This window comes from Delphinus delphis, chromosome 6 (assembly GCF_949987515.2).
Source record: "Delphinus delphis chromosome 6, mDelDel1.2, whole genome shotgun sequence".
NCBI lineage: Eukaryota > Metazoa > Chordata > Mammalia > Artiodactyla > Delphinidae > Delphinus > Delphinus delphis.
In genome coordinates this window covers 105,087,308-105,106,707 of record NC_082688.1, presented here as the reverse complement: position 1 = coordinate 105,106,707, position 19,400 = coordinate 105,087,308, and the positions used below count along the sequence as shown (strand labels likewise).

The following is a 19,400-nucleotide window of genomic DNA, read 5'->3' as shown; positions in this document are numbered from 1 at the left end:
AGTTTTAGCAAGTTTCCTAGATATAAGAAACATAGTTCTATAACGATGAAAGAAAATGTAACTTTTGGAAAATACCATTTAAAATATCAACAAAATATACAGAATACCTAGAAATAAGACTAACAAAAGATGTTCAGAGACATCTATTGCAAAATTATTGTGGAACTTTATAGCCTGGAGATTATATAATATTCGATAATTTTTAAAAGATATCAATTTTCCCCATTTCACCTAGATTCAATTCCTACCAAAATCCCAACTCTGTGTGTGTCTGTGTCTGTCTTGCCAAGCTAATGATTCCAAAATTTATGTGGGAGGAGAAAGGGCCAACAATAGGCAAGACACTCTTGAAATACAGGGTTAGGTTAAAGAGGATTTGTCTCAGCAGATAAAAAAATAATAATTCTAAAGATATGACAATTAATGTGATTTTGGCACATGAACAAACTGGACCAACAGACCAGAATAAAAGAATCCTTAAACAGATCCATGTACACACAGACATTTGAACAATGACAGACCAGCACTGCAGATCACTGGGTATGGATGAAGTAAGTGTGCAATAAAAACTGCTTAGGAGACAAAAATGAAATTGGGACCCTGTCTCACATTATACACAAAAATCACTTCCACGTGGATTAATGATTTAAATACAACAGGGCAAAACCTAAAACTTCTAGAAGAGTATGGGGGAGACTTTGGGACAATGAACATGAATAAACTATAGTTACAAGCATCAACACTGACTAAGCTCACAAACAGACTGAGTTTTTTAAAAGCTAAATGCAGAGGAATGCTCATAGTTTGATTTCATTTACATAAAGCTTAAAAATGCCGATCATTTAGAGATGAATACGCATATGGTAAAAGCATTTTTTTAAGGGAGGAGGGGAAGGGGATTTTTAAAACAAAACTCAGGCTGGCAATTATCTATGGAAGGAAGAAGCAGGCTGGGATTATGGAGGTACATGTACAATGGATGGGTATTTAAAATATTACACCTTATTTTCAGTATCATTTTTATTCCACGGGTCTTTGTTTAAAGACGGTATATATTTAAAGAATCATATGACTATATATGTATGAAACACATGCTACAAGTTTAAAATACAGAAATGAAATGTTATGCTTAAAAAAGGGGAAGAATGTAACAAACAAGTAAACCCACCGGTTGTGTCAAATATTGCCCTATTTGTTTCAGATTACATATATATTTTTCTTCCTTTTTTTTTTTTTAAGAAACAAAACATTACAAATAGAGTTATTCCTTGTGCCACCCTCCCTCCTTCCTTTCCTCTCCTGCTAGGTCATGGGGAACATGACCTTTAATTATACTTGATAAAATCAAACTTTCTTCAGAACAGATATCCCAATGTACACACCCACCAGCTCTGTACAGTATCTGCAATTTTAACACATCCTTACTAACATCTGTTACTATCACTTTCATTTCTGCCCATTTGATGTGTATAAACTATACCCCATTGTTTTACCTTACACTTCCCTAATTATTACAGAAGTTGAGCATCTTTCCACATGTTTATTAGTCATCTAGGTTACTACTTCATTGAACTACTTTTTTACAAACTAAATGCATCAATTGAGTAGTCTTTTTTTCTCATTTGGAAATTCTTTCTCTGAGTATTAATTCTTTGTCATTTATCAGCATTGTAAACGTCCCAGTCTGTAGACATAGAGGTTTGCTGAACAAAGTTTTGAATTTTAATATATTCAAACCAATCAGTCTTTTCCTCTATATTTTGCACTTTTCGTCTCTCTTTGTCTATGATCACAAAAATACTTCTGTACTTTTTGTTAGAAGTGTTAAAGCTTGCATTCACATTTGGTTGATTAACCTATCTGGAATTTACTCTGCGTATGGTATGATGACATGTATTTCTGTTTCACAGAGAAAACCAATTATCCCAGCATTCATTCGCAGATGCCACCTTTATCACGTAGCAAGTTTCCACACAGGCGTGGGTCTGTGTCTAGACTCTGCTTTGTGCCACTGATTTATCTGTCAACCCCTGTGCCAATATCACCTTGTCCTAATTATGTATTTTATTACCATGTCATGGTTTCTGACAAGGCAAATCCACATCTTCTTCACCGGTGTCTTGGCTATTCTGGTCCTTTGCCTTTCGATACAAGTTTGAGGATCTGTGTGTCAAGTTTCACTCCAAGCCAAATTAAACCAAATAAAGTATCCTAACAGGATTCTGATTAGAGTTACACTGACATTTTAGACTTGGAGAGAACTGCTATCCTGATGATATGAATGTGGATGTGGTCTCTATCTCCATTTATTTAGTGGGTAACCTTATCTTACTACTGACTTCAATGGGGATCTTCTAAACTTTCACGATTCAGCATAATGTTTGCTGTAGTATTCAGGTTTTCAATAAATTCTGGAAATTCTCATATTTTTCAACTGCCCCTCCCACTTTCTCTCTACTCTTCCCTTCCTGGTTTTATGTTACACCTTCTCCTTACAGCCTCCATGTCTTTTTCTAATTTATTTATTTATTTATTTATTTTTGGCTGTGTTAGGTGTTCATTGCTGCTCTAGCTGCAGTAAGCAGGGGCTACTCTTGGTTGCGGTGCACGGGCTTCTCATTGCAGTGGCTTCTCTCATTGCAGAGCACAGGCTCTAGGCACACGGGCTTCAGTAGTTGTGGCATGTGGGCTTACTAGTTGTGGCCCGCGGGCTCTAGAGCGCAGGCTCAATAGTTGTGGCGCACGGGCTTAGTTGCTCCATGGCATGTGGGATCTTCCCGGACCAGGGCTCAAACCCGTGTCCCCTGCATTGGCAGGTGGACTCTTAACCACTGTGCCACCAGGGAAGCCCCTCCATGTCTCTTAACCTTTCTTATTTTCCATCTCTTTATATCTCTGTAATACTTCCTTGGAAATTTCTTCACATTTATCTTCTAGGTCATTAATTTTGTCTTCAGCTAAGTCTTATCTTTTTATCCCATTCACAGAGATTTTCATTTTAATAACTATAATTTTCATTTCCAGTTGTTCTATTTAGGTCTTTCAAACCTGTTTGTTCTGTTTTCTTTCTGAATGTCTGTCTTTTCCTGAATAATTTTAAAATTATTACTATTATAAATTGAGAAAAACATTAAAATTGAATGGCCCATCCTGTTCATTATAGCTGAAGAATAATCCTCACACACAGCCAATATCAGCCATCAGAAGCCAGGTCTCTGGAGTTGAAACTGAGGAGTGATCATGATCACAGGCCAGGCTCCAAGGGACACACCTCAGAGACAAAACTCTGAGGGAGTCACAACCCCCAGAGGTCCCTTCACAGGACCCCACCGGTCTCCTTCCTTCACCCTCCCACCCATCGGCAGCTCTCTAGAGCTCTTCCAGTTTACAATGAGTCACTTACTACTATTCCCACCAGCTTTCACTGAAGCAGGAGACAGATGTCAAGGCAAACAGCATCTATGTCCAGTATTCTACTTTGTTCTCCCTGTACCTAAAAATCTTCCTCCTCATCTCAGATGCCAGCATACAACCTCAGGGGGAACAGTCCCTTAACCTGCAAATGACTCCACTTTGGCACAAAAAAGTTATTTTATACTTTTGTTTTCACTGAAGCAGTGGTTTCCAAATAAACATTTTTAATCATGTAACCAATCAGTAAAAAATTTTGAGATTGCAACCTCAGTGTATTTATTTAAAATATATATATATTAATATTTATATATTACATAATAAAACATACAAAAAATTAAGAGGAATAAAGTAACAACTGTAAGTTGAAGCTTGACTGTTTACTTAAGCAATACCATGGACTGTATTTTACCCGGGAACATTCCAGGTAATTTTAGTCTAAGAGAAGTTATGCTTAGTAACAGTAAGGAAAATCATTAATAGATGTTGAGAACTTACTCAACATTAATATTAAGATGCTTACCTATGCGTCCTCTCTCTACTTCCTTATCCCCTAAGCCAGCCATCTATCGTCTCAATGCTTTATGAATTTTTAATCCTTTATTCTGAATGAAGCCTATTTACATTCTAGATCTTTTCCTCCTCAAAAAGATAACAGTACATTATTCAAAGCAATAATATGAAATTAACTCCCTGTTTATTCAGTCAATATTGTTAAGATATTAACATTATTGAAAGAATACTGCTATCATATAAAAGTCATGCCTTCCTAATTATAACAAGGGAGGGGACAGTGACAATTTGAAGTATTTAAAGCAAAAAAAATTACTATTTTATAACATAAAATAGTACATATACCTGATAAAATTAGGTAAGTTAATGAAAATATTCAGCTTAAACTGGTTCTATAATATGAAGTAAATAACTGGACTCAAAATGTGAGGGAATTAACTCAGAATTTGAAGACAGGCTCAACTTATTGAGCCTTTCATTTTAAAAAGTCATCCTAATCTTGAACTGTTCTTATATTTCCATAAGATCAAGAAAATTCAGAGGCTACTTACTTTTCAAGTTTTCACTTGGGAAGAATTACGTATACCATGTGCAAATTATTTCCATCTCACTCTCTACACTGAAGAGATGTTCGATGAAACACTGGCCTAATAATATAACAAACACGCTTCCATGAAGATGAAAAATGCACCATGTCTGTGAGTGCGTCAAGTGACTGATGATATTATTAGGTACCTAATCCCTCAGATACTTTAAATTTTCATGGATAATGTTTTCTGATCTACTAGGGAGGTATAAATAGAAAGCATACGTCTTGGCTGGAGTCCAGTCCCTGGCTATACAAGAAAGGATAAATAAGGAATAGAAAACTGCACTAGTCATTAACCTCTAAGACCCTTGCTTCCCTACTTTAAAGTTTACAAAGAAGTGTGCTTTTCATTGTTTAATATCAGATCTACCACTATACCTGGAAAACATGCTATTTTTATATAAAAAGTACTATCATCATTCACAGGTTTAAAAAACACATAATCTGGGCTTCCCTGGTGGCGCAGTGCAACGTTGAGAGTCCGCCTGCCGATGCAGGGGACACAGGTTCGTGCCCCGGTCTGGGAAGATCCCACATGCCGCGGAGCGGCTGGGCCCGTGAGCCATGGCCGCTGAGCCCGCGCGTCCGGAGCCTGTGCTCCGCAACGGGAGAGGCCACAACGGTGAGAGGCCCGCGTACCGCAAAAAAAAAAAAAAAACAAACACAATCTGGTGCATCATTTTGCTAATTCTTCTTCTTTTGTGAGGCTTTGGCAGAAGGCTAAGGTGTCGAAGAAACTATGGGGTAATTCAGGAGTTAAGTTATAACCGTGAGCCACACTAGTGGTTACTTGGTCTAGAACTTACTTTCAAAATGTAAGAACAATGAAATATGCACCCAATTATTATTTACTCATTGGACTAATGATATCCATGAAGGTAAACTATTTTATAAAATTAAATAATATACTCTTTGACATTAACCTAAGGATATCAGCTGTGAATCCACAGCATAAACACTGACAGAGCCTAGTCATAAATACTATTAATTTGAATGGACAGATTCTCTAGTATTAATTGTTACAAGGCCTTTACCAGGCCTACCCTAACCGTCACCAGGGGACCTTTCACTTGTCTGAATCTGCAGTAATGACAGAGTGGGTGATGGAACTGGTCCTTCTGTGCACTGAGTATGAAATTGGTTATATTATGGTCAAATCTATTCAACTCAAAGACAAAAAACAGAACTCAAATTTCTAGAATTTTGAGGGTACTTTTGCTTTTGTGTAAATACCTTATAAAGTACTTATGTGCCAGGCACTATTCTTAGAGCTTTACACACCTTAACTGAGAAGTTCTTAAACTGTGTGTGCCATGGACACCGCTGGCACTCTGGTTTGGCAGTCTGGTGAAGCCTGTGCACTCCTCAAATGCTTTTAAATGCATAAAATACGTGAGATTACAAAGGAAACAAGTTATACTGAAATATAGAAATGTGTGCACTTTTATTATTTTATCTTATTAAGTTAACAAGATCTACGGTAAAGTTAATAACTACCATAATTTCAAAGCAGTAATGAACATAAACAATACTTCAAGATGTGGCAACAAATGTAACATGATACGAAAATACCTATGAGTTCTGCTGGTGACAAATAACAGTTACTGCAAATACTCCTATGAATTATAGCCTGTTTCATAACTGATAAAAAGGATAAATTCCAGTTTGAGATTAGTGAAAATTAAAGATGTAATATTTTTCCCATTCAAGTTCCAAACCCTCTGATTTCTATCCATTTACGCCTAGGAAGTGAAGAGCCCCTGTATGAACAGCTCAATTAACCCTAAGACGATCTTATTTAGTTGGCGGCGTCATCGTCCCCATTTTATGGATGAGGACTCTGAGGTATGGTTGTTACCCACCGCACAACTACAAAATAAGTGAATTAAGTACACGTGTGACCCCAGTCCCGTAAGTGAGAGGACCTCACCTTGATGGGGGGTTTCCGAGTGATGTGGGAGACGAGGAAGTTCATGGCGATGTCCTCACAGTTGATGTATTCGTCCACCATATCTCGGATGGCCTGGGGCATCACGTAAGAATACAGGTAGGCATAATACTGTCGGGTAGAAACAGAATCACATACTTTGTCAGAGGCCACAGTTCTTTAGCTTTCAGCAAAAATATGCTCAAAAGGAAGGGTGCTGTGGTGGGAGGTGGGGTATGGCAAGCACTGAGAAGCGCCACTGGCATTTAGGGAGTCGGGTCCAGGGATGCTAAACACCCTGCAAGGCAGACCTTCTGCAGTGAAGAATCAGCCCGTCCAAATTGCCCTTATCACCCCCTTTGAGAATCAAAACGTCGTGTAATCTCCTTGGTACCACAGTGATTCTGCAACAATATAAAGATTTATCAAATTAGGTGGGACACTAGTGCAGCTGAACAGCCTACTCTCTCTCTGACACAGGCAATAAGGGATATGCAAGGGGGAAAGCCTGGTTATCTTCTCAGACCTCAATAAGTCACTGAGCCATGAGACATCCGATCCCTCCGTGCCTCACTTCTCACTATTGGCATCGGCTACCCCCTGCTCCAAGCCACCGACACCTCTGGCCCGCATTATTCATACAGTCCCCTCAACAGCCTCCCTGCTGCCATATTTTCCTCCCTACAGTCCATTCTCAGCACAGCAGAGCAATCGTGTTAAGACACAAGTCCAGGGCTTCCCTGGTGGCGCAGTGGTTGAGAGTCCGCCTGCCGATGCAGGGGACATGGGTTCGTGCCCCGGTCCGGGAAGATCCCACATGCCGCGGAGCGGCTGGGCCCGTGAGCCATGGCCGCTGAGCCTGCGCGTCCGGACCCCGTGCTCTGCAACGGGAGAGGCCGCAACAGTGAGAAGCCCGCGTACCGCAAAAACAAACAAAACAAAACAAAACAAAAAAACACACAAGTCCAACTGAGCTCATCTCTCCTTTACTCCAAACCCCTGAAAGGCTTCTCATCTCACTCAGAGTAAAAGCCTAAGTTCTTAAAATGCCCTGCAAGGCCCACAGAATGGTTTGTGCTAGCTCAAACCTGCCAGTGAATGTCGACTGCTAAATTTTCAGGGGTTTTGTGAGACTATTTAAGAATTTTGTGAGCTTGTTATGAAAAGTAGCCATTAAAAATATAATTACATATACTTAAAATTAAATAAGTTATACTAAAAGTTACAGTAAAAGCCAATAAATACCTAAAGCTCATCATTTATTAGTTAACTAATTAATACATTTTACAATTATTTATTACATTTACTGTCATCTTTTTTTTTGTTTTTTAATTGTTTGGTCATGCCTCATGGCATGCGGGATCCTAGCTCCCTAACCAGGGATCAAACCCGTGCCCCCTGCAGTCGAAGTGCAGAGTCTTAACCACTGTACCGCCAGGGATGTCCCACATTAACTGTCATCTTGAGGCTGTTTATGTCTATCATATCTGTATGGTGAAAATACTATATAACTGGCATGGACCTGCCCATCTCTTCCAAACACCATGTTCATTGACTTATACTGATAACTTGAACTCGGCCATGGTAAGAATATTTACACCACAGAAATGGGCAAATGCCATAAAACAGCAAATGTTAATGGTGATGTGTTGCAATATGCTGACGATGAACAGGTGAGGTGCCTAATAAAACCTTACTACCTTAAAATAGTAGAATCTATATAGCGAAATAATCATAAAATTTTTGTGCAAAGAGTGGTTTGCTGGTTATCTTGTGGCAAAGTACTTAAGAGATGGTGAACTTAAAAGATGAATTACACATTTTTCTTTTACAAAAAGACAGGTGATTAAAATCTGTGTACCCTTTAAATGGCCAGTGACTGTCATCAGTAGGCTAATGAGAATATTTATTAATTGAATACAATCCATATCTTTATCAAGGGAAATGTGACACTATAAAAGAAAAAAGAACTGACTTAAAAATATACGGAGAAAGCATTATGAAAACAAATGTTTAGAAGTATTGCCACTATTATGTGATTTTTTCATGCCAAAAATCATTTTTAAAATATAGAAAAACTTTTGTAACCTGTTTAAAAATCTTCTAAATGAAAAGTTTCAGTGAATTTAGAACCTACTCTAAAATATAAAAATGTAACATCTTCTCATTAGTTTGCTAAAAAAAACTGAACGCATCGTAGAAGATGGAAATTCTAGTCCAATTTCAACAAAATGCTACCAAATTGGTGGATAAGTATCACAACTTAGGAAGCATGGCAATAAGATATTTCTTCCAGGGGCAGTGATTAAAACCAAGTATCAGAAATATGCTTAATTTTGGATATATATACACTACCAAATGTAAAATAGATAGCTAGTGAGAAGCAGCTGCATAGCACAGGGAGATCAGCTCGGTGCTTTGTGTCCACCTAGAGGAGTAGGATAGGGAGGATGGGAGGGAGACGCAAGAGGGAGGAGATATGGGGATATATGTATACATATAGCTGATTCACTTTGTTATACGGCAGAAACTAACACACCATTGTAAAGCAATTATACTCCAATAAAGATGTTAAATTAAAAAAATACATGCTTAATTTAGAAATAGACCTCTGAGTTGCCATAATACACAGTGTCGAATCAAGATTTTCAAAAATAATAAAGCATATTCAATCATATTGCTTTCACTAAAATTTAAGCATTTAGTGAGAATATTACTGTGAAACTCTTTCATCTTTATCTCAACCTTATAAAAATTTCTGTAAGTACAGTAGTATGCATATTATAATTTATAAATAAATATATACATTTGTGGGCTTCCCTGGTGGCGCAGTGGTTGAGAGTCCGCCTGCCGATGCAGGGGACACGGGTTCGTGCCCCGGTCTGGGAGGATCCCACATGCCGCGGAGCGGCTGGGCCCGTGAGCCATGGCCGCTGAGCCTGCGCGTCCGGAGCCTGTGCTCCGCAACGGGAGAGGCCACAACAGTGAGAGGCCCGCATACCGCTAAAAAAAAAAAAAAAAAAAAAAAAAAAATACATTTGTGAGATACCAAAGTATTTTACTGATAGGCACTTAGGATAAAAAAAAAAAAAACTTGATTGCTCTAGATTAGGGATGACCAACTTAGTTGCTTTCAAGGGCCAAACAAGGAAGGCAAATAAATAATAGACATGTTAAAGAAACGGCTGTAAAAAAAATACAGTCACGGGACAAGTAAGCACACACGTGTCCTCCTCCAGGGAACGGTGGCTATGCAGCTCCAGCCAGCTGGTGCCAGGCAGGAACCCTGCTCCAGTATGACCTGATCTCCATTTTCATTGAGGTCCAGATCTTTTTGTAAAATTCTCTGATTTTTAAAACCTGGCAGTGTATAGGACATCACCAGGGGGCAGGGCAGCTAGTTTGTAAACCTTGCCCTAGATTTTCAAAGAGAAAAAAACAAACAAACCTAAGTTTTATTAAGTCAATTATTTATTACTTAAAAGTAAAGGGATCTGGGACTTCCCTGGCGGTCCAATGGTTAAGACTCTGTGCTTCCACTGCAGGGGTTGAGGATTCGATCCCTGGTTGGGGAACTAAGATCCCGCAAGCTGCGCAGCGTGGCCAAAAAAAAAAAAAACACAAAAAGACAAAAAAAAAAAGTAAAGGGATCTGACTATTGTCATCTTTAAAGAGCAAGCAGAAATTTGATAAGGTAGACTTTCCAGAAGACAAGTAAATTCTCACGGTGTGAGTATGCACTGCTAAAACTGGGGGTCCTTTCTCAAATGACCAGTGTGAAAATAAATGACTCCTAGTTAGGTGTGGTTTCTCAGCCCGATGCTTTCTAATTCTACTCACAGCCCAACCAAAGCCCACAAGTTTGGAAAATAATCATGAGAGCCAAGTTCAAGAATGGGATGAGCATAGCAGCTTCACACATTAAATTTTAAAAAGAAAAAAAAAAAGCGAGAGTGTAATGACCTCTCAAGGCTGGTTCAAAATGCTCCCGGTAAGATGACTTTTAAAGTAAAACTGAGGAGACTTGCAAGATGTCACCTCTGAGATGTGAAATATATGAGGGACAAAAGATTTGAAGGTGGGGTGCGGGGAGAGATAATCAGCTTTTTGGGGAAAAGTTCAGCTTGAAGTACCAGAGGGACATACAGGGGATGTCCTGAAAACAATTAAATACACGAGTAAAGCTCTCAAGGAAAGGCCTTGGCTGGAATATAAGGACGGAAATCACCAGCTTACGGATGCTAAGAAAAGCCACAAGACACTGAGAGTACAAGAGAACATTTAAGGAAAACACAAAGTAAGAAGAGCACTAGACAGCTATATATAAAATAATCAACAAGGACCTACTGTACAGCACAGGGAACTCTAACTCTGTATTACAGTATTCTGTAATAACCTATATGGGAAAAGAATCTGGAAAAGAATAGATATATGTGTATGTATAACTGAATCACTTTGCTGTACACCTGAAACTAAAACATTGTAAATCAACTTATGCTAATATAAAATAAAAATTAAATTAAAAAAAGAAGAGCGCTAGACAGAAGTAGAACCCTGTGATACTTCAACAATTACAGGGAGACAGTGCGCTGGATGGGTCTTCCAGGAGGGCATGGAGCGGAGATCAGGGTGATGGGCCAGGTGCTAACATCTTTGATGACCATGAAGGGATGATTAGTAGGAGGCTGGCAGATGGAGCAACAAGACAGACACCATGAACCTCAAATGAGATTTTACATGACAGGTGAGAAGTAACTGTCTAGAAGTGTCACCACTAAGCAGTGCAAATGGTTCTCTACACCTTGCTCCAAAGTACAAATCGGGGGAAATGAGTAGCTTCAATCACTGGCCCTGGAAGGAATAAAAGGAAAGCACTGTCCTCGGAGACAAGTCAGGTTTCAATCAGATCAAGGAGATGGAGGAGGTGTGCTGTGAAGTGGGGGGTGGAGGCAGTTTGGCGATCTCAAAACAAGGATTCTTCAGGACCCAGAGGGAGGACTTGGGAGGGAAGGTATAGTGCAGCACTAACCAACAGAAATATACTGAGAGTCACAATTGTCATTTTAAATTTTCTAGTAGCCACGTTTTTAAGAAATAAAAAGAAACAGTAAAATTAATTAGTAATATATTTTATTTAACCCAGTGTATCCAAAATAATTGCACTTTCACATACAATCAATATAAAAAATTACTGAGATAGTTTACACTCTTTCTTTCACGCTAAGTTTTCAAAGTCTGCTGCGTACTTTATACGTGGAGCACACCTCAACACTGACTAGTCATATTTCAAGTGCCCAGTAGCCACATGTGGCCAGTGGCTACTTTACAGAACAGATGACATGTAGAGGGAAGATGAGTCAGGAGCAAGAAAACAGAACAGTTTAGCGACAACAGTACAGGAGAGGAGTAATGACTGGAAGGATTTGCACAGTGAATTTTCAACGAAAACCAGGATGTGAGGCAACATGAAAATTAAAAGCTCTCAGGAATCAACTAGAACTTGCAGAGCCCAACAGACAGAGGTTTGTGGTGGGGCTTGGGATAGAGGTGGTTGAGTCAGAAGAGGGCCAGGTTCAGCCTTCTGTTGACCAGGTCATGTCTGGAATGGTTGTGGGGAAACTGGACAACATTTTGGCCCAATGCCCTCAATTTTACAGAGGGAGAGCCAGTGCCCGGGAAGATATACTGATTTTCCTATTGACCTATGTGCAATTATACAGGCAGCCTTCTCATCCGGACTTTTTATTCTAGCGTTGCTCTAATCATCTTGATCACTGTCTTTAAAAACAGAAATAACTTAATTCTAGCAGAGAAGCGATATATAAGAAGCGCTAGCAGAGCTAACTTTAAAGCAGCATTTCACTGCCCCACAAAGGCTCAACTCTTACCAAGTTCGTGTCAATCCTACCAGCTTTTTCTTACCTTGTGGAAGAAGGCAGCACCTGTCAGCACCATGGACAGCTCACAGGAGTAGTTGGAGTTGTAGAGCCAGGACTGATGAGGGATGTCCCACGCATGGTAACGGCCAGGGAAACCCACAATGCGGTCCCGTGCTTCTCTCCACACCCTCAAAAAACACAAGTATATGCACACTCCTGAGTACAAAGCTCTAAGGTTATCAGAAACGTTTAAAATTATTGCCTCTATTTTGCAGACTCTCTTTGGGCTGTTACTTCTTTTAAAAAAAAAATAAACAACTGTATATACCATATCAATCACAAGATAAAAAGGATAAAAACAAACAGTGTCAGGAATTCCCTCCGGTCCAGTGGTTGGGACTCCGTGCTTTCACTGCTGAGGGTGCAGGTTCAATACCCGGTTGGGGAACTAAGATCCCACAAGCCACGTGGCCATAAAAAAAGAAACAAACAGTGTCACCCACAGCTTCCTTAATAAGTACCTGTTTATTGATCCTCTAACTTCTGGCAGCCAGCATCTCTCCAGCCCTTATAGAAGGAAAAAGTTGGAATAACACAGAAAGGATCTAAGGATCTAAGGGTCTAAGGCATTAAAGGTCTCCAGAATGGGATAAGTATAGCAATCTGCTAAGAAGCAGGAAGAAGATGATTTTTATATCTATTTATTTTTAATCTTATTTAATTTCTAAAACGGTTTATTTTTAATGTGTATGACATATTAGGACTTGTATATAATTTATGTGTATTGCATACTTAACTTCTCTTTTACTGAGCGGGTACACTATAAAAAAAAGCTTAGAGGGGAATTCCCTGGTGGTCCAGTGGATAAGACTGTGTGCTTCCACTGCAGAGGACTGGGGTTGGATCCCTGGTTGGGGAACTAGGATCCCACATGCCGCACGGCACGGCCAGAAGAAAAAAAAAAAAAAAGCTTAGAGACCACTGGTCTAAATAGGAGACTGCTGCCTGGAGTTAGGTGCAACAGTCTTAATTCCTGATTTGAGCAGAGCTCAGGTAGAAACCTACAGCATGAAAAGAAGTGGTCTACAGAACCATACAAATGAAAGACTTCATAAATGCAAGAAATAAATTGAGAATTCAACGTTTCCAGGATAAACCTTTATAACATCCTCAAATTTATAGGTAAGGTACAACAAATAAAATCAGTTTCACAGGCTAAAATCATAGAGCTGAAAGCACTTATGTTCCACAGCACCCTACATGCTTGCAGAAGTGCTTCGGGGGTCCCATAAACAATAGACCATCACACCTCCCCACTCCACCTCAGCCCAACGGTGATTTAAACTGCCTAAGAAACTCCTTCATCACTCGTGGAACTTCAACTCCTAAAACACGTAAGATTTCAGGTCAAAAGAGTTCCTCTCCTATTAAGTTTGAAAGCGACTAATCTAGTCCAACAGATGAGACACTACAACTTCTATCACAACTTCGCAGCTGTCTAAATGGGCTTTCTGCCACATCCCACCCAAATCCCTACCTCTGTCCCGATTTATCTCCTAAAACTGACTCCCAATTACTAACCTAAAAAGCTCTAAGATGTTTTAATAATACATTTTGACATTTACAGAATGTAAGGATTGCTAATAAATACCAATGGCATATCCAAATGCTATATCAATACTCCTAAAGATACTGATCTCTTCAAATGCTTATCGATCCTACTAGTCCCGAAATATCAGCAGAAGAAAGAATGTGAAACACTATTTTAATTATCAGATTTGGCTGATTTAAGTCAATATATACAGTTTTTAATAAGGTAGACTATCCTTTGCTACATGATATCAAAAGGCAACATATCCAATTTGTTAAAGGCTGTCGATGCCCAACTAGGTATTAATTATGTTAAATAATAAGGAAAAAATCAGCATGGAAGCACAAGCACCAGACAAATACAAGTAAAGGCTCAAGTCCTTGGGATGAGGCATCAGGACTTTCAGATAGTAAGGTCTCAGTGGAATCGGAAAGTTAGGCATGTTAAAATATCAATTATAAATAATGCTATCAATTTAAGTATAAAAGTGTTACACATAACCAGTTCCTTAACATTATATTCAAATTATGCTGCATTAAGTATTTTCAACCTATGTGCAGTATCATAGATCATGCTTTGGTATGTATACCTTATCCTCTTTTTTTTTTTTTTTTTTTGGCTGTACCATGCGGCTTGTGGAATCTCAGTTCCCTGACCAGGAACTGAGGGCCCCGGCAGTGAAAGTGTGGAATCCGGACCACCAGACCACCAGGGAACTCCCAGTACACCTTATCTTTAATGAATTAATTTTTTAACTGTGTTAATGTTCCAATTACCTACAAAATATGTTAGGGAAAAAGTTTCAAAGGTAATTCTATAGCTCAAACTTAAAAGAAAATTCACTGGATAAATTCAACTTTGCCAAATAACTAAAGAGAAATTTTAAAATAATGAAATCAAGATACTATTCCACTGAAGAATGTGAGTCACGACTAACGTTCTTCTGTTAACATTTCAGATTTACATACTATCACCTCTGAAATAAGTGCATCAATTCAACCTTCTCATGGCACAAACTGTGGCCCATCATTTCCATATTAATATAGTCAAGTTAAAAAAAACCTGACAACTCAAATATTTACATTATTTTAAATAACGATGATTTCTTTTTCTTGCAATCCTATGAGACTCAAAACGATTTAATAAGTTACCTGAATGAAGCAAAAGGTCATGTTACTGCTAATATTTAATTTAAAACTGATTTTTCTGATCTTCAAAACTTAGGCAAATGGTTTTGAATAAAGATCAGTATATTAAAGATATTGAGTACATTAAAGTAATATGGACTACGTCACACAAAGAGACAGGCTCATCCTTCTTGGTTGTATTTCCATGTTTCTCCCTCTGGTTCATTAAGAACCAAATGATTTGAAATGTAGTAAGAAAATAAAGGGTAAAATCAACTAATAATCAAAAAATGTATTTAAAAAATAAGGTGAGATTTTGCTTCCTGACCATCTAAAACAATAGTCTTTTCCAAATCCCATGTTTCTATGATATTATGTAAGCCTTTTCCTCCTGTCTAAAATAAAATATTAAGGAATGTGTACCAAACCATGGTGAAGGAAAAAGGTTTTGATTAGCTCCCTTTGGAAGAGAAACCTCAAAGCAGAGCAATGACAAACAGAGAAAAAGATCAATATCAGATCCAGTGGTGGAATTAAAAAATTCTGGGCCAAGATGACAGAGATACTTGGATCCAGGAAGAGAGACCTACCTTCCAGTCCACAACCCCATCCCTCCTCATACAGCTTACACTATCACCTTTTTTGAAAATAAAGTTTACTGAGACATAAATCACATACCATAAAACTCACTAGCTTAAAAGTGTACGACTCACTGGGTTTTAGTATATTCACAGAGCTATGCAACCATCACCACTACCTCATTTCAGAATATTTTCATCACCCCAAAAAGAAACTCCATAACCATTAGCAGTCCCTCCCCATTTTCCCCCTCCCCATCCCATGGCAACCACTAATCTACTTTCTGTCTCCACAGATTTGCTTGTTGTGGACATTTCATATAAATGGACTCATATATTATGTGACTAGCTTATTTTACTTAGCCTGTTTTCAAGGTTCACCCATGCTGTAGCAGGTTCACCCTTGAACTTCATTCCTTTTTGTTGCCAAATAATATTCCATTGTATGCATATACCACGGTTTGTTTATCCATTCATCAGTTGATGGACATTTGGGCTGTTTATACTTTAGTTTTTTTTGACAACTGATTTTTTTGGTGTGTGGCAAAATGTATGTAACATAAAATTTACCATTTTAATCATTTTCAAGTGTACAGTTCGATGGCATTAAGTATATTCACACTGTTGTATGATCATCAATCTCCAGAATTTCTTCACCTTCCCAGCCTGAAACTCTGACCCACTGAACACTAACTCGGCATTCTTGCCCTCCTCCAGCCCCAGGCAGCCACCACCTACTTTCTGTCTCTATGAATCTGACTACTCTGGATGCCTCATGTAAGTAGAATCATATTTAGACTCATTGACTCTTATAAATAATGCTGCTACGAACATTCATGTACTGCTTCTGTACAGACATAAGTTTTCAGTTCTCTTGGCTCTCTTTATCTGTCCCTTAAGAACATACCTGTTTCCTTCCTTGCTGTGTAAGCTGAAGTTTGCCAAGATCCATATTATCTTTTGCCAGAGGGAGAATTTCTATTTATTTATTTGTTTAAAATCAAAGTGCAGTTGATTTACAAGTGATTCAGTTATACATATATATATATATTATTTTTCAGATTATTTTCCATTATAGGTTATTACAAGATATTGAATATACTTCCCCATGCTATATAGTAGGTCCTCGTTATCTATTTTATATATAGTAGTGTATATCTTTTCATTCCAAATTCCTAATTTATCCCTCCCCCCACTTTCCCCTTTGGTAACCGTAAGATTGTTTTCTATGTCTGTGAGTCTATTTCTGTTTTGTAAGTAAATTCACTTGCATCATTTTTTTAGATTCCACATATAAGTGATATCATGTTATTTGCCTTTCTCTGTCTTGCTTCACTAAGTATGATAATCTCTAGGTCCAACAAGGTTGCAGCAAATGGCATTATTTCATTCTTTTCTTATGGCTGAGTAGTATTCCATTGTATATACATATACCACAGCTTCTTTCTCCATTTATCTGTTGATGGACACTTAGGCTGCTTCCATGTCTTGGCTACTGTAAATAGTGCTGCAATGAACATTGGGGTGCATTTATCTTTTTGAAAAGGGGACCCTCTTACACTGTTGGTGGGAATGTAAATTGGTGCAGCCACTATGGAGAACAGTATGGAGGTTCCTTAAAAGTCTAATCTGGAAAAGATGAAAACTCTAATTCGAAAACAAAGTTTTTAGATCAAAGGATGCCCAAACAAATGAGAACAGAGTCAGGACAATAAAAGGTTTAGAAGTCGAGCCAGAGATAATTCACCAGTCATAACCAGAGGCTAAACCTCAAATTTCAAATGACTGTTAGGAGACTCTTACAGCTCAATAATAAAAAGGCAAAGGATCTGAATAGACATTTCTCCAAAGAAGATATACAAACAGTCACTGAGCACATGAAAAGATACTCAATATCATCAGTCATAAGGCTTCCTATTATTCTCTCACCACTTGGAAATCTGTTGACAAATGGAAAAGGTCAAAGATCTTCCTAGGGACTTCCCTGGTGGCGCAGTGGTTAAGAATCCACCTGCCAATGTGGGGAACACGGGTTTGAGCCCTGGTCTGGGAAGATCCCACATACTGTGGGGCAACTAAGCCCGCATGCCACAACTACTGAGCCTGAGCTCTAGAGCCCACAAGCCACAACTACTGAGCCCACACACCACAACTACTGAAGTCTGCATGCCACAACTGCTGAAGCCTGCGCGCCTAGAGCCCGTGCTCCGCAACAAGAGAAGCCACCGCAATGAGAAGCCCGCACACTGCAACGAAGAGTAGACCCTGCTCGCCGCAACTAGAGAAAGCCCATGCACAGCAACAAAGACCCAACGCTGCCAAAAATAAATAATTAATTTTTAAAAATCTTCCTAAATCAAGAGCCATAGAAGATAGCAAGTGCCAGCTATCTTAATAAGCTTCAAACTCATCAAAGCAGGACCCTTTATCTAATCATTCTTGGGATCTAGCACTGATTGGCAATTCTCCTGTTAACATCCCATGACTCTGTTCACAGCTCCCAGTCCTTTAGCATGCTATAAACTGCATCATGCTGTATCAGAAATACACCACCTTCCCTCCCCTCCCCACCACCATTAATAACGACAACTGTGATGGCAAAAGCCCATTTCTGGAACCATCACATGGCTTTTTTTCCTTTCGTAAAAACAAGTAAAGAGAGCTGGCTTCTTACGGTCATGGTACAGAGGAACACATTCCAGTGGGATTTTTATCACTGCTAACAACAGACTCTTGCCTCAATAATATAGTAGGAGGAAGAAGTCAAAGGAAATGAGAGGCTGGGTGAGGGAGAGGAAGAACAGATGTTCTGATTTGTCAGAAATATGTCAAATAATTCTTTATAGATGGACCTAAGACAAATACAGCAATAAAGCCGCTGCTCCTTTCATCTGAGCATCTGCACTTATCCACTTAAACCAAAGGAAGCCTGAAAGCTAGGGGTCAGGCCAGGCTTTCAGTGAATGGAACAAAAGCACAGAGAAAAAGAGTTCTCCATCCTGGATCTGTACTTAATTTGAACAAGATCTCCAAGGGTATCTACTCCAGTGCGTCTCAAACTACCTGTGGCAAACAAGTAATGTTCTCCTGGCTTATTCATGCTTCTGTAAAATACAATAAAAATGAATCACATGGTTTCTTACATATGACATCAAAAACACAAGTAACCACAGAAAACATAGACAAACTGGACTTCATTAAAATGAAAAGCTTTTGTGCTTTGAAGGACACCATCAAGAAAGTGAAATGACAACCCACAGAACAGGAGAAAAAATTTGCGAATCATATCTCTGATAAGGGACTTGGATCTAGAATGTAAGAGCTCTAGAGAACTCTTACAACTCAATAATTAAAAGACCACCCAAATAACAATGGGCAAAGGATCTCAATAGACGTTTCTTCAAAGAAGGTATATAAATTGTTATTAAGCATATGAAAAGATAGCCAATAACATGAGTCATTAGGGAAATGCAAGTCAAAACTACATTGAAATACCACTTCACACCCAGTAGGAGGGCTATAAATAAAAAATGGAAAATAACAAGTGTTGACAAGGATGCGGAGAAAATGGAACCCTTATTCACTGCTGGTACAATATAAAATGGTGCAGCCACTTTGGAAAACAGGAGTGTAGTTCCTCAAAATGTTAAACGAAGAGATACTATATGATCCAGCAATTCCACTCCAAGGTATATATCTAAGAGAAAGGAAATGTTCATATACAAACTTGTACGTGAATGTTCATAGCAGCACTAATCACAATAGCCAAGGAGTAGAAACAACCC

At 38.7% G+C, this 19,400-nt stretch overlaps 1 protein-coding gene across 2 annotated transcripts in view; it reads right to left on the bottom strand.

Annotated features, from left to right (window-relative positions):
• Nucleotides 1-19,400, bottom strand: part of EXTL3 (exostosin like glycosyltransferase 3) — a 125,503-nt gene that overhangs the window by 11,152 nt on the left and 94,951 nt on the right. The window contains exons 5-7 of one of the 2 annotated variants that reach the window (XM_060015237.1): nt 12,363-12,507; nt 9,247-9,443; nt 7,126-7,321 (exon numbers count right to left, since the gene is read on the bottom strand). In XM_060015237.1, coding sequence (XP_059871220.1) covers nt 7,135-7,321; nt 9,247-9,443; nt 12,363-12,507 — 529 coding nt within the window. In that variant the 3' untranslated portion in view covers nt 7,126-7,134. Of the gene's footprint in view, nt 1-6,443; nt 6,573-7,125; nt 7,322-9,246; nt 9,444-12,362; nt 12,508-19,400 lie in introns of those variants that run through there. The other variant, XM_060015238.1, reaches the window with a different exon arrangement.